Genomic DNA, 20,881 nt, shown 5'->3' on the forward strand with positions numbered 1-20,881 from the left:
CTTGTGTTACTATTTTATTTGGATTATTATCTTTAAACTCTGCATCGTTGGGAAGGGCTCGTAAGCAAGCGGTTTCATGGTAAAACACCAGTTATATTTGGTGCATGGTGCATATTTGGTGCATATTTGGTGCATGTTTGGGCACACCTACTCATTCCAGAGTTTTTCTTTATTTTTACTATTTTCTATGTTGTAGAATAATAGTGAAGACATCAAAACTATGAAATAACACATATGGAATCATGTAGTAACCAAAAAAGTGTTAAACAAATCAAAATATATTTAATATTTGAGATTCTTCAAATTAGCGACCCTTTGCCTTGATGACAGCTTTGCACACTCTTGGCATTCTCTCAACCAGCTTGGGAAGTCCCCTGGAATGCATTTAAATTAACAGGTGTGCCTTGTTAAAAGTTAATTTGTGGAATTTCTTTCCTTCTTGATGCGTTTGAGCCAGTTGTATTTACAAGATAGGGGTGGTATAGATAAAATAGCCCTATTTGGTAAAAGACCAAGTCCATATTATGGCAAGAACAGCTCAAATAAGCAAAGAGAAATGACAGTCCGTCATGAAGATCAAATAACTTTGAAAGTGTCTTCAAGTGCAGTCGCAAAAACCATCAAGCGCTATGATGAAACTGGCTCTCATGAGGACCATCACAGGAAAGAAATAGGATTTATTTAGAATTCAAGGCACACTTAACCAGCATGGCTACCGCAGCATTCTTCCGCGATACTCCATCCCATCTGGTTTGCGCTTAGTGGGACATTTGTTTTTCAACAGGACAATGACCCAACACACCTCCAGGCTGTGATGCAGGAGAGGCAAGGAGAGTGATGCAGTGCTGCATCAGATGACCTGGCCTCCGCAATCACCCAACCTCAACCCAATTGAGATGGTGTGGGATGAGTTGGACCGCAGAGTGAAAGAAAATCAGCCAACAAGTGCTCAGCATATGTGGGAACTCCTTCAAGACTGTTGGAAAGCATTCCTCATGAAGCTGGTTGAGAGAATGAAAGTGTGCAAAGTCATCAAGGCAAAGGGTGGCTACTAAAACCCTGGAATGAGTTGGTGTGTCCAAACGTTTGACTGGTACTGTATGTGTCAATTCAAAGTATATTCCATGTTGGTTCAACGTAATTGTATTTAAATGAAGTGTGGGTAGTGCCAGCTCTATAGTTATTAAGTCAACATGTCTGCAGTAACTGACACTGGGAGCTCTTTCATGTCTGAGCCACAGTCAGGTTCAAAATTATTGGCAGCCTTGATAAAGATGAGCAAAAAAGACTGTATAAACTTTAATGAAAATAGAGCTCTTTGGCCATGCACACCAGTGTTGAGTGGCCTCAAATAAGGATGCATAAGCAGAAAATTACCCCATACCTATTGTAAAATATGGTGGATCTTTGATGTTATGGGGCTAGTTTGCGTCACTGGTCCTCGAGCCCTTGTTAAAGTCAATGGCATCATGAACTTTACCCAGTACCAGGACAATTTATCCAAAAACCCGGGTGCCTCTGCCAGTAGGCTGAAACTTGGCCGCAAATGGATCTTCCAGCAAGACAATAACCCCAAGCACACGTCAAAATCCACAAGGAAATTGTTAATTGACCACAAAATCAACATGTAATGTCCATCTCAGTCTCCGGACTTGAACCCCATTGAAAACCTGTGGTTTGAATTAAAGATGACAGTCCATAATCACAAACAAAGGATATCAAGGATCTGGAATGTTTCTGTATGGAGGAATGGTCTAAGATCCCTACCCAATGTGTTCTTCAACTCATAAAACATTTTAGAAAAAGGCTCAGTGCTGTTATCCTCGCAGAGTGAGGTATTGAAATGTATTGAAAACAGGGGTGTCAATAATTTTAACTATCTTTTGAGAGAGAAAGATTTGATTTAACACTTAATTTTATGTTTGCAGCCTGCCAGGCATGTCATCATTACGACAACTCAGCTAATGCTACAGCTCTTTCAAATGCACTCATGATAAAATTGGCTGAGATGACAAGAAATGCAGTTGTTTATTTAAGACCTACAGGAAGGTTGAGAGCGAAAATCTGCTGTTTCCATCTCAAGACATCTAATTCTCCTCCTTGCTGATATGTCAAACCCGCCATTATTTACCACCCAAGTTTACCAGAAATGGCCACTACCATCAATGCAATTGAGACAAACACATTATGTCTGCACATGTAAAAAATGTATTTAAGTCACCACATCTAAGTGTGTGATCCCAGAGAGAAGCCTCTGGCGTTCTGGCAGCTATTGTTCTAATGCTCTGTGATGCCTTCCAGAGGTGGCTGCTTCATACCGGGTGATGAGGGGGATCACTGTGGCATGTGGCAAAGGACAGCTGGCACCAGGACCAGTTTGAACTAGACTGCAGCCTCACTTGGCACACTGTGCCCACATTGAAGCGTGGACGGCGGGCAGGCAGCACCGCTCTGACCTTCTTGCAAGGTCTTGGCCACCGGACCGCTCCATTAGAAGGGAGATTCATGACCCTCTCATTCCTGAGAAGTCCAGCATTTACAGGAACACACATTAGGCCACTCTCTCTGACAGGCTCCTTATGGAAATACCCAGTTAATGGTGCCCTGACCGCAAATGTGAAGAGAGTAACTTCAGGCTTCTCCCATCATTGAGAGGGTGTTTATAACTCACTCTACTTATGTCTTAGGACACACAAAGGCACCCTCACACGCATTTACTCCAAAGCTTGGAGTAAAAAAAACAGCTTTGATCTCAAGGCCATCAGATTGTAAAACAGCCACCACTAGCAGAGAGGCGGCTGCCTACCTACAGACCTGATATCATTGGCCACTTTAATAAATGGAACACTAGTCACCTTAATAATGCCACTTCAAGAATGTTTACATATCTTACATTATTCATCTCATATGTACAGTGAGAGAAAAAAAGTATTTGATCCCCTACTGATTTTGTACATTTGCCCACTGACAAATGATCAGTCTATACTTTTAATGGTAGGTTTATTTGAACAGTGAGAGACACAATAACAACAACAAAATCCAGAAAAACGCATGTCAAAAATGTTATAAATTGATTTTCATTTTAATGAGGGAAATAAGTATTTGACCCCCTCTCAATCAGAAAGATTTCTGGCTCCCAGGTGTCTTTTATACAGGTAACGAGCTGAGATTAGGAGCACACTCTTAAAGGGAGTGCTCCTAATCTCAGTTTGTTTCCTGTATAAAAGACACCTGTCCACAGAAGCAATCAATCAATCAGATTCCAAACTCTCCACCATGGCCAAGACCAAAGAGCTCTCCAAGGATGTCAGGGACAAGATTGTAGACCTACACAAGGCTGGAATGGGCTACAAGACCAGGTGACAACAGTTGGTGCGACTATTCGCAAATGGAAGAAACACAAAATAACTGTCAATCTCCCTCGGCCTTGGGCTCCATGCAAGATCTGACCTTGTGGAGTTGCAATGATCATGAGAACGGTGAGCAATCAGCCCAGAACTACACGGGAGGATCTTCTCAATGATCTCAAGGCAGCTGGGACCATAATCACCAAGAAAACAATTGGTAACACACTACGTCGTGAAGGACTGAAATCCTGCAGCGCCCGCAAGGTCCCCCTGCTCAAGAAAGCACCTATACATGCCCGTCTGAAGTTTGCCAATGAACATCTGAATGATTCAGAGGACAACTGGGTGAAAGTGTTGTGGTCAGATGAGACCAAAATGGAGCTCTTTGGCATCAACTCAACTCGCCGTGTTTGGAGGAGGAGGAATGCTGCCTATGACCCAAAGAACACCATCCCCCCCGTCAAACATGGAGGTGGAAACATTATGCTTTGGGGGTGGTTTTCTGCTAAGGGGACAGGACAACTTCACTGCATCAAAGGGAGGATGGACGGGCCATGTACCGTCAAATCTTGGGTTAGAACCTCCTTCCCTCAGCCAGGGCACTGAAAATGGGTCGTGGATGGGTACTCCAGCATGACAATGAACCAAAACACACGGCCAAGTCAACAAAGGAGTGGCTCAATAAGAAGCAAATTAAGGTTTAAAATGCAAATCAATTTATAACATTTCTGACATGTGGTTTTCTGGTTTTTGTTATGCTGTCTCTCACTGCTCAAATAAACCTACCATTAAAATTATAGACTGATCATTTCTTTGTCAGTGGGCAAGTGTACAAAATCAGCAGGGGATCAAATACTTTTTTCCCTCACTGTATATAATGTATACTGTATCCCTTTCTATCTATTCTTTACTATCTATTGCATCTTAGCCGCTCTGTCACTGCTCAGCCGTATATTTTATACTTATATATTCTCATCCCATTCCTTTACTAGATTTTGTGTATTAAGTTTTGTTGTGGAATTGTTAGATATTACCCCGTTAGATACTGCTGCACTGTCGAATCTAGAAGCATAAGCATTTCGCTACACTCGCAATAACATCAGCTAACCATGTGTATGTGAGCAATAACATTTGATTTGATGTTGGTCTTTCTAGTAGCGGAAATGCTGTTATAGTGTAGCATTCTGAATTGTGGACTGTAAGACTTCATGATAGAATCAGAGTAGTAGTCATTGACTGTGAGCTCACTTTCCTGCTCCTGGGTCTTGGGAGTTAGTGGTAATAAATGGCGGCAGTGCAGTCTCGATCTAAGGGTACAGAGTGATGGTGTGTGAGTGAGATAGCTCTACTGTGGGTCAGTTTAGGGAAAGTCAGCAGAAGCCTGGTGGTGGCAGGGTATAATCTGGCAGCTGATGTAACATTACAGCTCCTTTGTGATTTGCTATTCTTTTTCATGCACCATAAATATTATGAGATCACAGTATATTATTATGACAGTGTAATTAGAACATACATGTGCAGTTGAACAAAAAATGCAGTGGTAACAAGTGTGACAGAGTAAACACATAAAACACACATTTACTTGGGTAAGCATTACACACACGCACACACACACACACACACACACACACACAGATGGTCAAAAATGGTGTCAGCTTTCACATTGGAGTCTCCAGAAATAGCCCCCACCAATCAGGGGTGACTTTAGTAGGCACACAAAAGCCCATGCTAATCTTTCAATTTCATTGAAGGACGAAACCATTTCAAAAGGAAACAAGACAAAGAGAAATGCCAGAGGCAGAAGCAAAAGGTAAAACTGAGACACGGGGACAGCGCTAGTGACATGACCAAGAACAGGACAATGGGAAGGACAACAATGAGTTTGAGGCAGTGAGTGGTGGAGTGTATGGCTGTGACAGCAAACAGTAGAAGCTACTGTACTGTGGGTCCTCAGCTCTCCCTCCATGGCTTGTGGAGGGCCCTTGCCAATCCTGAAGTTCATTAGACTGCTGTCAAGCTTGGCTGGGTCTATATGAAGAACATTCTCATCAAAGCATCAGGCACATGCATGGTTAGGAAGATGCTATATGCACAATTATAGAACAGAACTGATTGATACACTCAGAGAAAATAAATCTAAAACATATGAAGAACCAACTGGAACATAATAGGAGCAAGATGTATTTATTAACACATTCCATAGCTATTTGTAGGCAATTTACCTCCCTTTTTAACCACTAGTTGTTGCTTATTGGGGATATGCATTGCTTTATCCCTCAGGTTGCAGCTGTCAGACTGCATGTACTGAAATCACAGAGCTCTCCCCCCTTCTAAAGATCCAGTTCTTTACTAAATTGTACCAACACAAAAAAGTGACTTTGTGAGTCGGTTTGCTCCATAACACCCATGACTACATTCATTAACCTTTTCTGTATGTTCCAAAGTCAGAAATGTTGTTGGAAACTTTTTTAAATAAATGCAACATAATAATGTACATGTATTGATTCGAAAGGCTACTATCAGAAAGAAGCTCAGACACAGGCATTTTGGTATTAATGACAGGCTAAATGCAAACCCCCAACTATCCACAGTGCATAAAACACTTACACGCAAACAACATGAAATTCAAGCAAAATACTTAACATACAAAACAATACATTACAAAGGTGGGCCTAACGCGATGTCATTTTTGCACCATGATAAACTGGTGCCATAACCAGCCAACCATTTCACACTAATAGGCTAATGCAAATGCTATGAGGGCAGGAGGGCATATTGGTCTGCCCTGGCTGCTAATCCAGGAGTAAATCATCTGGGGCCTGGCACTAGCTGGATGAGAAAACTATGAATGTTTGATTCTATTTACTGAACTGACATGGTAGTTCAGGCAGGCTCCTGACTTAGGCACTTGCTGTAGGGCACTTCATCAACTCACCCCTGGCTCAGCAACTGGCTCCCCATAGATGTATGACCTGGTTGACAGTCATGGATGGAGAGATTTATGAACCAGGCTCAGGGGCCACATAGCCTCCTTCTTTAACTAGCAGTGTAAATAAGAGGCATGTCCTGTTGCAGATGACCACATGAGTTGATGGGTTTACAGATTTCATCCACCATGCTCTCACCATTCTAACTTTGGAGGATTCACGTGGTCTTGAGTGCATTAAAATGTGCAGGCCTATTAGTTTTGTTTCAGTCATATTCTGTGAAAGACTAACACAGCAGTAGTCCTGCATGGCTCAGTTGGCAGAGCATGGTGCTTGCAAAACCAGGGTTGTGGGTTTGAGTCCCACAGTGAACCAGTATGAAAAGGTATAAAACTGGATGCATTCACTACTGTAAATTGCTCTGGATGAGGGTATCTGCTAAATAACTCACAAAGACACCATTGTGGAAAATGGCATGTGCAATTAACTAGTATGATGGGTATGTGGAGAGTATCAACCCATTGTGCTGGTTGACAGCCACAATCAGTTTGATTACACTTGACTTATCAACAGGACAGTTGCCCTAACCAGTGTTTTCCTGGTACACGTGGGTTCAGTCACAGCCTAGCACATTTGTGGCCACTACCGAATCAATTGGACAAGAGCTTCAAAACAATTGGGACACAGCTGTTCAATTTTGATGATGGTGCATCACCAGGGAGAGTTGGACAGTCTATGGACATTCATTTAGTAATAACGTATACCTTTTATTCAGTTGTCACAGCATGTGGAGTGAAACTTCTGACCTCAAATGGAAATATCAAATATATTATATTGTTGCCTAACAGCAAAATAAAAGGGCGCACCCTCAAAACAGCACAAATAAAATGGTGTGCATGTGCCTAATTCTAATAAGAAAAATGTAGGATATATGCTGATCGCAATCAAAGTCAAATGGAGATCGGTGGCCTAACATCTGAGCTTTTAATAAAAATAAATCTCGAGAATGCACGGATTGTAGGCTGTCCCCCTTTTCTCGGACCGGCTCATTTCAGTACCACAGATGGTGGCTTTTCATTCGTCTATCTATATCATATTTGAAGATGACACAGTGGCGACAAGTGCGGACATGTGCCCCTGAGGAAAACAACGGGTTGTGCAAAAATTGAAACGCTTACTGCACCCCACCCCTCTTGTCTCCTATAACGTATAGTACGACAAGCCCTTTTCCCGCATTCAACTAGGCGTAGCAGCGCAACATATCTGACGGGCAGAAACTCCCCCCACCTTACTTCACTCGCTCACCTGGTATTTCGTCTTCAAAATCCATGTCCTCTTGTCCCTCGTCTTCATTGCTTAACGACCCAGGCATCTTTATCGCATACCAAAAAACCTCTTGCCTGAGAATTAACTGAAAGTTAACCCTCAAAACGCCACTGTTCACCTCGTATTGCCTCCCCGAAAATAATTATTTGGGTCTTGTGTAAATAAAATGTATATCTGTATATTTTCAAGAATGATGACTTCCCTCTTTTTGTGGGAAAACATGTATTTCCTTTTACACTCTTCTCTATCCAAGTCCTCCAGTCTGAAAATAAGAAAGAGACAAAACTGGAACACACATGCCCAGATTGTGACGTCTGGTCTGTTGCCATGACAATCCATCCCATAATTTTCACCACAACTAGTTAAGTCATGCTCCCCTAGTTACCACTTTTACTAGTCGTATGCAGTGCTGCAAGTAGCAATGTCAATGTGTGCATCTCCCCCCGTCTGTCTCTTTGCCCGTTTTCCCAAGCAAGTCTGTAGAAATTGAGGTTACACCAGGATATGGGGAAAAAACTTCACTCAATCCCCTCCTGAGCCCCCACTTCGCATTTCGTCTCAAATGGATTTGATGCAGTGTAATGTATCCAGTTGTAAGACCATCTAAATCCAACTTGGTTTGAATAATCGACAAATTTGCGTATTTTAACGAAACGTGGGCTATTATGACAATGGCAAGAATCATAAAGCCAAGTTAATATATCTATTGGCATTATTAAACTTGAGGCAATGTGGGTAATTCGTCTTTAAACTTTAAAATATAGGATGCAAATAGCTCGCTGACACAAGGGCAACGATAATATGTTTGTGTGTATTGCATGCGGCGCATGTTGAACAGTCAATGTTCCAAAGTAATATTCTACAGAGAATGTATTCGTTCCTGAAATTATTGCAACCTACACTAAACTTGTTTGAATTGGCAATTTCAAATATATTATACATTTTGTTTGAGCAATTATTTAGTCAAGGTATACATGCATTCAACAAACTTACTTGCTTTTTCACCTACACAAAATTGCAAGTACGCAGCCAGTGCTGTGTTGATTGCTTAGAACAGTTGTCAAGGTTACGCTGCAACCTGAACTCAGGGGTAGACATAACATAGTCAATTTAAATCCGGAAACCATAATTATTATGAACTATTACGATTTGTATTGGTATTTATTAACTTGTGGATGTCCATCATCCACCTTCGTATGATATGTTAATTTATTTGATTTTTGAGGGGGTGGATCAGCTTTAATATTGAGGAGAGATTGTTGCTTCCATCAATGTAATTGTCTGCATCATTTCCAATCCCTCATATATGTTTTTGGTAAATATATCTATATATAGATATAGATATATATATATGTGTATGTATGTGTGTGTATATATATATACACATATAGATATATATATGTGTATGTATGTGTATATATATATATATATATTACATTTACATTTAAGTCATTTAGCAGACGCTCTTATCCAGAGCGACTTACAAATTGGTGCGTTCACCTTAAGACATCCAGTGGAACAGCCACTTTACAATAGTGCATCTAAATCTTTTAAGGGGGGGAGGATTACTTTATCCTATCCTAGGTATTCCTGAAAGAGGTGGGGTTTCAGGTGTCTCCGGAAGGTGGTGATTGACTCCGCTGTCCTGGCGTCGTGAGGGAGTTTGTTCCACCATTGGGGGGCCAGAGCAGCGAACAGTTTTGACTGGGCTGCGCAGGAACTGTACTTCCTCAGTGGTAGGGAGGCGAGCAGGCCAGAGGTGGATGAACGCAGTGCCCTTGTTTGGGTGTAGGGCCTGATCAGAGCCTGGAGGTACTGAGGTGCCGTTCCCCTCACAGCTCCGTAGGCAAGCACCATGGTCTTGTAGCGGATGCGAGCTTCAACTGGAAGCCAGTGGAGAGAGCGGAGGAGCGGGGTGACGTGAGAGAACTTGGGAAGGTTGAACACCAGACGGGCTGCGGCGTTCTGGATGAGTTGTAGGGGTTTAATGGCACAGGCAGGAGCCCAGCCAACAGCGAGTTGCAGTAATCCAGACGGGAGATGACAAGTGCCTGGATTAGGACCTGCGCTGCTTCCTGTGTGAGGCAGGGTCGTACTCTGCGGATGTTGTAGAGCATGAACCTACAAGAACGGGCCACCGCCTTGATGTTAGTTGAGAACGACAGGGTGTTGTCCAGGATCACGCCAAGGTTCTTAGCGCTCTGGGAGGAGGACACAATGGAGTTGTCAACCGTGATGGCAAGATCATGGAACGGGCAGTCCTTCCCGGGAGGAAGAGCAGCTCCGTCTTGCCGAGGTTCAGCTTGAGGTGGTGATCCGTCATCCACACTGATATGTCTGCCAGACATGCAGAGATGCGATTCGCCACCTGGTCATCAGAAGGGGGAAAGGAGAAGATTAATTGTGTGTCGTCTGCATAGCAATGATAGGAGAGACCATGTGAGGTTATGACAGAGCCAAGTGACTTGGTGTATAGCGAGAATAGGAGAGGGCCTAGAACAGAGCCCTGGGGGACGCCAGTGGTGAGAGCGCGTGGTGAGGAGACAGATTCTCGCCACGCCACCTGGTAGGAGCGACCTGTCAGGTAGGACGCAATCCAAGCGTGGGCCGCGCCGGAGATGCCCAACTCGGAGAGGGTGGAGAGGAGGATCTGATGGTTCACAGTATCGAAGGCAGCCGATAGGTCTAGAAGGATGAGAGCAGAGGAGAGAGAGTTAGCTTTAGCAGTGCGGAGGGCCTCCGTGATACAGAGAAGAGCAGTCTCAGTTGAATGACTAGTCTTGAAACCTGACTGATTTGGATCAAGAAGGTCATTCTGAGAGAGATAGCGGGAGAGCTGGCCAAGGACGGCACGTTCAAGAGTTTTGGAGAGAAAAGAAAGAAGGGATACTGGTCTGTAGTTGTTGACATCGGAGGGATCGAGTGTAGGTTTTTCAGAAGGGTGCAACTCTCGCTCTCTTGAAGACAGAAGGGACGTAGCCAGCGGTCAGGGATGAGTTGATGAGCGAGGTGAGGTAAGGGAGAAGGTCTCCGGAAATGGTCTGGAGAAGAGAGGAGGGAATAGGGTCAAGCGGGCAGGTTGTTGGGCGGCCGGCCGTCACAAGACGCGAGATTTCATCTGGAGAGAGAGGGGAGAAAGAGGTCAGAGCACAGGGTAGGGCAGTGTGAGCAGAACCAGCGGTGTCGTTTGACTTAGCAAACGAGGATCGGATGTCGTCGACCTTCTTTTCAAAATGGTTGACGAAGTCATCTGCAGAGAGGGAGGAGGGGGGGGAGGGGGAGGAGGATTCAGGAGGGAGGAGAAGGTGGCAAAGAGCTTCCTAGGGTTAGAGGCAGATGCTTGGAATTTAGAGTGGTAGAAAGTGGCTTTAGCAGCAGAGACAGAAGAGGAAAATGTAGAGAGGAGGGAGTGAAAGGATGCCAGGTCCGCAGGGAGGCGAGTTTTCCTCCATTTCCGCTCTATATATACACATACATTCACATACCCACATTTTTATATATATATATATATATAGGAAACAGGTACAAAAGTATCTATATCCACAGTAAAACGAAAACTATATTGACATAAGTTGAAAGGCCGATCAGCAAGGAAGAAGCCACTGCTCCACAACCGCCATAAAAAAGACAAACTACGGTTTGCAACTGCACATGCGGACAAAGATCGTTATTTTTGGAGAAATGTCCTCTGGTCCTATGAAACAAAAATAGAACTGTTTGGCCATAATGACCATCGCTATGTTTGGAGGAAAAAGGGGGAGGCTTGCAAGCTGAAGAACACCATTCCAACCGTGAAGCACAGGGGTGGCAACATCATGTTGTGGGGGTGCTTTGCTGCAGGAGGGACTGGTGCACTTTACAAAATAGATGGCTATAAAAATGATGTTGATATATTGAAGCAACATCTCAAGACATCAGTCAGGAAGTTAAAGCTTGGTCGCAAATGGGTCTTCCAAATGGACAATGACCCCAAGCATACTTCCAAAGTTGTGGCAAAATGGCTTAAGGACAACAAAGTCAAGGTATTGGAGTGGCCATCACAAAGCCCTGACCTCAAACCAAAATAACATTTGTGGGCAGAACTGAAAAAGTGTGTGACATTTCAGATTCTTAAAATAAAGTGGTGATCCTAACTGACCTAAGACAGGGAATTTTTTAAATGATTAAAAGTCAGGAATTGTGAAAAACTGAGTTTAAATGTATTTGGCTAAGGTGTATGTAAACTTTCGACTTCAACTGTATATAAACATATATATATATATATATATATTGAAGTTGAAGTTGAAGTGTACCTATGATGAAAATTACAGGCCTCTCTCATCTTTTTAAGAGAGAGGCCTGTAATTTTCATCATAGGTACACTTCAACTATGACAGACAAAATGAGAGAGAAAAAATCCAGAAACTCACATTGTAGGATTTTTTATGAATTTATTTGCAAATGATGGTGGAAAATAAGTATTTGGTCACCTACAACCAAGCAAGATTTCTGGCTCTCACATACCTGTAACTTCCTCTTTAAGAGGCTCCTCTGTCCTCCACTCGTTACCTGTATTAATGGCACCTGTTTGAACTTGTTATCAGTATAAAAGACACCTGTCCACAACCTCAAACAGTCACACTCCAAACTCCACTATGGCCAAGACCAAAGAGCTGTCACAGGACACCAGAAACAAAATTGTAGACCTGCTCCAGGCTGGGAAGACTGAATCTGCAATAGGTAAGCAGCTTGGTTTGAAGAAATCAACGGTGGGAGCAATTATTAGGAAATGGAAGACATACAAGACCACTGATAATCTCCCTCGATCTGGGGCTCCACGCAAGATCTCACCCCGTGGGGTCAAAATGATCACAAGAACGGTGAGCAAAAATCCCAGAAACACACAGGGGGACCTAGTGAATGACCTGCAGAGAGCTGGGACCAAAGTAACAAAGCCTACCATCAGTAACACACTACGCCGCCAGGGACTCAAATCCTGCAGTGCCAGATGTGTCCCCCTGCTTAAGCCAGTACATGTTCAGGCCCGTCGGAAGTTTGCTAGAGAGCATTTGGATGATCCAGAAGAAGATTGGGAGAATGTCATATGGTCAGATGAAACCAAAATATAACTTTTTGGTAAAAACTCAACTCGTCGTGTTTGGAGGACAAAGAATGCTGAGTTGCATCCAAAGAACACCATTCCAACCGTGAAGCACGGGGGTGGCAGCATCATGTTGTGGGGGTGCTTTGCTGCAGGAGGGACTGGTGCACTTTACAAAATAGATGGCTATAAAAATTATGTGGATATATTGAAGCAACATCTCAAGACATCAGTCAGGAAGTTAAAGCTTGGTCGCAAATGGATCTTCCAAATAGACAATGACCCCAATCATACTTCCAAAGTTGTGGCAAAATGGCTTAAGGACAACAAAGTCAAGGTATTGGAGTGGCCATCACAAAGCCCTGACCTCAAACCTATAGAACATTTGTGGGCAGAACTGAAAAAGTGTGTGAGAGCAAGGAGGCCTACAAACCTGACTCAGTTACACCAGCTATGTCAGGAGGAGTGGGCCAAAATTCACCCAACTTATTGTGGGAAGCTTGTGGAAGGCTACCCGAAATGCTTGACCCAAGTTAAGCAATTTAAAGGCAATGCTACCAAATACTAATTAAGTGTGTGTAAATTTCTGACCCACTGGGAATGTGATGAAAGAAATAAAAGCTGAAAGAAATCATTCTCTCTACTATTATTCTGACATTTCAGATTCTTAAAATAAAGTGGTGATCCTAACTGACCTAAGACAGGGAATTTTTTTAAATGATTAAAAGTCAGGAATTGTGAAAAACAGAGTTTAAATGTATTTGGCTAAGGTGTATGTAAACATCATGCTTTGAGGCTGTTTTTCTGCAAAGGGACCAGGACGACTGATCCGTGTAAAGGAAAGAATGAATGGGGCCATGTATCGTGAGATTTTGAGTGAAAACCTCCTTCCGTCAGCAAGGGCATTGAAGATGAAACGTGGCTGGGTCTTTCAGCATGACAATGATCCCAAACACACCGCCCGGGCAACGAAGAAGTGGCTTCGTAAGAAGCATTTCAAGGTCCTGGAGTGGCCTAGCCAGTCTCCAGATCTCAACCCCATAGAAAATCTTTGGAGGCAGTTGAAAGTCCGTGTTGCCCAGCAACAGCCCCAAAACATCACTGCTCTAGAGGAGATCTGCATGGAAGAATGGGCCAAAATACCAGCAACAGTGTGTGAAAACCTTGTGAAGACTTACAGAAAACGTTTGACCTCTGTCATTGCCAACAAAGGGTATATAAGAAAGTATTGAGATAAACTTTTGTTATTGACCAAATACTTATTTTCCACCATAATTTGCAAATAAATTCATAAAAAATCCTACAATGTGATTTTCTGGATTTTTTTTTCTAATTTTGTCTGTCATAGTTGAAGTGTACCTATGATGAAAATTACAGGCCTCTCTCATCTTTTTAAATGGGAGAACTTGCACAATTGGTGGCTGACTAAATATTTTTTGCCCCACTGTATATATTTATATACACTGCTCAAAAAAATAAAGGGAACACTAAAATAACACATCCTAGATCTGAATGAATTAAATATTCTTATTAAATACTTTTTTCTTTACATAGTTGAATGTGCTGACAACAAAATCACACAAAAATTATCAATGGAAATCAAATTTATCAACCCATGGAGGTCTGGATTTGGAGTCACACTCAAAATTAAAGTGGAAAACCACACTACAGTCTGATCCAACTTTGATGTAATGTCCTTAAAACAAGTCAAAATTAGGCTCAGTAGTGTGTGTAGCCTCCACGTGCCTGTATGACCTCCCTACAACGCCTGGGCATGCTCCTGATGAGGTGGCAGATGGTCTCCTGAGGGATCTCCTCCCAGACCTGTACTAAAGCATCCACCAACTCCTAGACAGTCTGTGGTGCAACGTGGCATTGGAGGATGGAGCGAGACATGATGTCCCAGATGTACTCAATTGGATTCAGGTCTGGGGAACGGGCGGGCCAGTCCATAGCATCAATGCCTTCCTCTTGCAGGAACTGCTGACACACTCCAGCTACATGAGATCTAGCATTGTCTTGCATTAGGCGGAAGTGCCAACCGCACCAGCATATGGTCTTTACAAGGGGTCTGAGGATCTCTTCTCGGTACCTAATGGCAGTCAGGCTACCTCTGGCGAGCACATGGAGGGCTGTGCGGCCCCCCAAAGAAATGCCACCCCACACCATGACTGACCCACCGCCAAACCGGTCATGCTAGAGGATGTTGCAGGCAGCAGAACGTTCTCCACGGCGTCTCCAGACTCTGTCATGTGCTCAGTGTGAAGCTACTTTCATCTGTGAAGAGCACAGGGCGCCAGTGGCGAATTTGCCAATCTTGGTGTTCTCTGGCAAATGCCAAACGTCCTGCACGGTGTTGGGATGTAAGCACAACCCCCACCTGTGGACATCAGGCCCTCATACCACCCTCATGGAGTCTGTTTCTGACCGTTTGAGCAGACACATGCATATTTGTGGCCTGCTGGAGGTCATTTTGCAGGGCTCTGGCAGTGCTCCTCCTTGCACAAAGGCGGAGGTAGCGGTCCTGCTGCTGGGTTGTTGCCCTCCTACGGCCTCCTCCACGTCTCCTGATGTACTGGCCTGTCTCCTGGTAGTGCCTCCATGCTCTGGACACTACGCTGACAGACACAGCAAACCTTCTTGCCACAGCTCGCATTGATGTGCCATCCTGGATGAGCTGCACTACCTGAGCCACTTGTGTGGGTTGTAGACTCCGTCTCATGCTACCACTAGAGTGAAAGCACCGCCAGCATTCAAAAGTGACCAAAACATCAGCATAGGAACTGAGAAGTGATCTGTGGTCCACACCTGCAGAACCACTCCTTTATTGGGGGTGTCTTGCTAATTGCCTATACTTTCCACCTGTTGTCTATTCCATTTGCACAACAGCATGTTAAATTTATTGTCAATCAGTGTTGCTTCCTAAGTGGACAGTTTGATTTCACAGAAGTGTGATTGACTTGGAGTTACATTGTGTTGTTTAAGTGTTCCCTTTATTTTTTTGAGCAGTGTATATACACACACATTATATATATATATATACACATACACCTAAAAAAAAAATATACCTTCCTTTTTTATTCCCACAAACTCTACCCCCCTCCCCCAATTGGATTAAACTAATAAACAATAACACTTTGGCTTCTACTTCCAGTTTATACATACTATACACAATTTACAGACACAATCCATTTTACAATAGTTATATTTTGTTTGTTTTTAGTACTGGCCTTCCTCTATTTCTGATGTCCATCCAGTTTGATTTCTCCTTCGTATGATATGTTACCAATTACAATTTGTCTCTTACTGAGTAAACACCTTCATAATATTGAGTTCACTCCAACGCTTCCCACAGTTGTGTCAAGTTGGCTGGATGTCCTTTGGACCATTCTACACACAGAAAACTGCTAAGCATGAAAAACCCAGTAGTGTTGCAGTTCTTGACACAAACCGGTGCACCTGACACCTATTACCACACCGTTTCATATTATTCTGTATGTAAATCTGAGACACTCCATTTAGTATGATACTTTACCTCGCGTATAGTATGTATTAGTTTGTGGATGTCCATCAACCATTTTGTGTGATATGTTACAAATTACAACTCATATGTTACGAATTGCAATTCAAACAATATGTTAAGAATTCGCATACATGTACAATATGAAACTAATTACGTAGGATTTGTTAGGAATTCCAATGCTATCATTAGCTAGCTGGCTAATGTTAGCTAGACTAGTTAGGGTTAAGGTTAGGAGTTAGGTTAAAGGGTTTAAGGTTAGATTTAGCTAAAATGCCAAGTAGTTGCAAAGTAGTTAACAAGTAGTACGTCGTTGAAAAGTTGCTAAAATGCTAGTTGTCTTGATGAGATTTGAACATGCAACCTTTGGTTGCTAGGCATTTGTGTTATATGCCCGCTCACCTATCCAACCCAGACTAACCACCCTCCTTTAGTTTTTGTCTTAAGTAACCTTCTGTTTTATTTAACCACACCAAATGTAACATATTATACTAATTCCAGTGTCTTGGATTTACTTTTACTATGTTATGTCTAGTCTATGAGACCAGGCTGGAATGGCACACACAATCCGTCTCAATTGTCTCAAGGATTTAAAAAAAAATATCCTTCTTTAAGCTGTCTTCTCCCCTTCATCTCGATTGAAGAGGATTTAACAGGTGACATCAATAGGGGATCAAAACTCTTACCGGGATTCACCTGGTCAGTCTGTCATGGAAAGAGCAGGTGTCCTTAATGTTTTGTACAGTTAGTGTACGTTACGAATTGCTATTCCTACTGAAAGAGAGCTACTGACACCGCCCCCAGATAGAGGAGAATAAAGCAGCCAAAGAGTGAACACACACAGGGAACTTTATTCACATACAGGAGACGATGAATAGGGGGATGCATATGAGAATGTACATGGGGATGGTTCTGTAGGAAAGGTAATGGTTCTGTAATGGACCGAAACCGAGGTAATGAATACAGACATACTGAATGAATATACCAGGGCACAAATCAAGATACAGAATAGAGCAGTAATAAATGTCAAAGGACTGTATAGATTGTATATGCCATCTGCAGAGTATTATACAACACAGTAAACACAGAGGGGCAACATAAAATACACAATAGTAGTAACCAACTATGAAGAACAATATACAAATATCACACTTTGGGCACCCAACCCATCTCACAAGTTCAGAGATATGAATCTAGTTGTTGATGGGCAGAGACAGAGATGTTGCTCTCTGCCACTGCTTTAGGGAGACTGGAGGTATTGTGTGACCTGTATAGTCAACCTAGTAACCTACCTAGCAACCTATCAGGGCACAGGCCACAAAGGTCAGAAAGAGTTTGAGAGGCAGGGTTATGGTACCCCGTAGTGCAGCTAAGGGGTTGTGAGGTGCTGATAAGTCACCAGCAGGGAATTCCTAACAGCCACCCCTAAATATGAGCAGCATATTTACGCAACCCCATCAGAGGCAGGCAAGAAGCAGCCAAGGGACAGAGTGCTGAGGTTGTCCATGTTGATGGCACTTCAGAGTAGGGCCAGCCCACTGCAGCAAGTCAGGTGCTGGGGGGGCTCCCCCACAGAGGCGGGCCAGGAGTGCCCCCATGTCCAGGGAGGAGAGCAGGCCCAGTGGCAGCGACTCCCCAACTCAGGCAGGCCCCAGCAGCTGAGAGCAAGCGCGGTGGTGTTCCCCCACAGGGGCTTGCTATTCCCCAGTAGAGGAGATAAGGCCTGGCTGCGACGGTTCCCAAACTAAGGCAGGCAAGTCCCCCAGTGCAGGACCCAGGGCAGGTCCCAGAGCAAGGCCCAGATCAGAAGGCAGTGCTGGTGAGTCCAGGGCAGATGGTGGATCAGCTCGGACCCCAGGAGCAGGAATATGTAGTGCCTCTGAGACAGGACACTGGGGAGTCAAGTCTGGGTAGTCGCCCGCGATTAGGTCTGGTGTGTCCCACACAGTCACGTCGGGGGTTGAGTCCAGCAGCAGCAGGACCAGGACTGGAGATTGATCATGCGGTGCTTGCTGGGCAGGGGCATCCCGGACAGAGGCATCCTGGACACCCCAAATGGGACCCAGGGCTGTGGATGGGTCAGGTGAAGCAGTACTGTCAGTAGCTGGTGATAGTGGTGTGGCTAGGTCTTCCCATGGGCCCAGGTCAGGGCTGGACCGCTCATCAGAGGTAGCAGCAGACAGGTCCAGTGCTGCTGGAGGGTCCCCTAGTTCAGGAACAGGCTGAGAGTCAGAGGCAGGCATGATCTGGTGCTGGTGAGGAATTGGGTCCTGTCAGCAACATAGGCTGCCTACCCCGTGGTAATTCTGCTGGAGTCGCATAGACTGCCCGAGCCAGGGAGAGGGCTCCCCCAGAATCCACAGCAGTGGAGGGGGGATCGGGAATGACATCTGTAATAGACTCAAGCAGGCAACTCCAGAGGAATGTGATTGACCACATGAAACAAAGGAATATTGCAATATTTATTGTTTAGAGGCGCTGCATTTGAAAGCAGATTCGAAAAGTCATTGCAACCATAGAGATCCTATTAAATTACTCGAGGGGCTGTCCTAAAACTTCAAAGTTCCAGAATTGGGTGAAAATGGCAGCCAGGGAGAAATCCAAACCATTTTTCTGGATTATGTAAAAGGAATGTGTATCAGAAATTGTGTAACACAATTGTCAACCTAAAATATTTTCATATAATTATAAATACAGTTTATGCCGGTTTTATACACATGTTCTGTATAAATAGCCTCTATAAAATATGTAAACAGACCATAAATGTCTAAATTGTTTTCTTGGAAAGCTGTGTGCTATTATTTTATTATAATCTATTTAACCTTTATTTAACCAGGTAGGCCAGTTGAGAACAAGTTCTCATTTACAACTGCGACCTGGCCAAGATAAAGCAAAGCAGAGCGACAAAAACAACACACTTACACATGGGATAAAGAAACGTACAGTAAATAACACAATAGAAAAATCTATATTCGGTGTGTGCAAATGTAGTAAGATTAGGGAGGTAAGGCAATAAATAGGCCATAGTGGCAAAATAATTACATTTACATTTTACATTTAAGTCATTTAGCAGACGCTCTTATCCAGAGCGACTTACAAATTGGTGCGTTCACCTTAAGACATCCAGTGGAACAGCCACTTTACAATAGTGCATCTAAATCTTTTAAGGGGGGAGGGGGGTGAGAAGGATTACAATTCAGCATTAACACTGGAGTGATAGATGTGCAAATGATGATGTGCAAGTAGAGATACTGGGGTGCAAAAGAGCAAAAAATAAATAACAATATGGGGATGAGGTAGTTGGGTGGGTGGGCTATTTACAGATGGGCTATGTACAGGTCCAATGATCGGTAAGCAGCTCTGACAGCTGATGCTTAAATTTAGTGAGGGAGATTTAAGTCTCCAGCTTCAGTGATTTTTGCAATTTGTTCCAGTCATTGGCAGCAGAGAACTGAAAGGAAAGGAGGCCAGCGGAGTTGGCTTTGGTGATGAGCAGTGAAATATACCTGCTGGAGCGCGTGGTACGGGTGGGTGTTGCAATGGTGACCAGTGAGCTGAGATAAGGACTTTACATAGCAAAGACTTATAGATGACCTGGAGCCAGTGGGTTTGGCAACGAATATGAAGCGAAGGCCAGCCAACGCGAGCATACAGGTCGCAGAGTGTTGGAGGCTATTTTGTAAATGACATCGCCGAAGTCAAGGATCGGTAGGAGAGTCAGTTTTACGAGGGTATGTTTAGCAGTATGTGAAGGAGGCTTTGTTGCGAAATAGGAAGCCGATTCTAGATTTAATTTTGGATTGGAGATGTTTAATGTGAGTCTGGAATGAGAGTTTACGGTCTAACCAGACACCTAAGTATTTGTAGTCCACATATTCTAAGTCAGAACCGCCCAGAGTAGTGATGCTAGTCGGGTGGGCAGGTGCAGGCAGCGATCGGTTAAAGAACATGCATTTAATTTTACAAGAGGCCACGGAAGGAGTGTTGCATGGCATTGAAGCTCGTCTGGAGTTTAGTTAACAGTGTCCAAAGAGGGGCCAGAAGTATACAGAATGGTGTCATCTGCGTAGAGGTGGATCAGAGAATCAACAGCAGCAAGAGCAACATAATTGATATATGCAGAGAAAAGAGTCGGCCTGAGAATTGAACCCTGTGGCACCCCAATAGACTCTGCCAGAGGTCCGGACAACAGGCCCTCCGATTTGACACACTAAACTCTATCTGAGAAGTAGTTGGAGAACCAGACGAGGCAGTCATTTGATAAACCGATAAGAAGCCTTGGCCAGGTCGATGTAGACGGCTGCACAGTACTCTTTTATTGATGCCGGTTATATTGTGTAGGACCTTGATCGTTTAGGACCTTATAAGACATATCACTTGTTGCATTTACAGTGCCTTCAGAAAGTATTCATGCCCCTTGACTTTTTCCACATTTTGTTGTCTTACAGCCCGAATTGAAAATTGTATTAAATTGATTTTTTCACACAATAATAATGTCAGTGGAATTGTTTTTCAAAATGTTAACAAATTAATAAAAAATAAAACGCTGAAATGTCGAGTGAATAAGTATTACTGAGGAGTAAAAATATGCTTAAGTCTCATACGTTGCATGAATTCACTGTGTGTAACAATGATTTTTTAAATGACTACCTCATCACTGTGCCCCACACATACAATTATC

The 20,881-nt window shown here is 43.5% G+C and overlaps 1 protein-coding gene across 1 annotated transcript in view; it reads right to left on the reverse strand.

The window, feature by feature from the left end:
- The window catches only part of LOC115138914 (chromodomain-helicase-DNA-binding protein 5-like), a 37,655-nt gene extending 29,601 nt beyond the window's left edge, over positions 1–8,054 (reverse strand). The window contains exon 1 of the mRNA XM_065000677.1: positions 7,580–8,054. Coding sequence (XP_064856749.1) covers positions 7,580–7,646 — 67 coding nt within the window. The 5' untranslated portion in view covers positions 7,647–8,054. The remainder of the gene's footprint in view (positions 1–7,579) is intronic.
- Between the last annotated feature and the right edge of the window lie 12,827 nt (positions 8,055–20,881).

The sequence above is a fragment of the Oncorhynchus nerka genome, linkage group LG2, assembly GCF_034236695.1.
Source record: "Oncorhynchus nerka isolate Pitt River linkage group LG2, Oner_Uvic_2.0, whole genome shotgun sequence".
NCBI lineage: Eukaryota > Metazoa > Chordata > Actinopteri > Salmoniformes > Salmonidae > Oncorhynchus > Oncorhynchus nerka.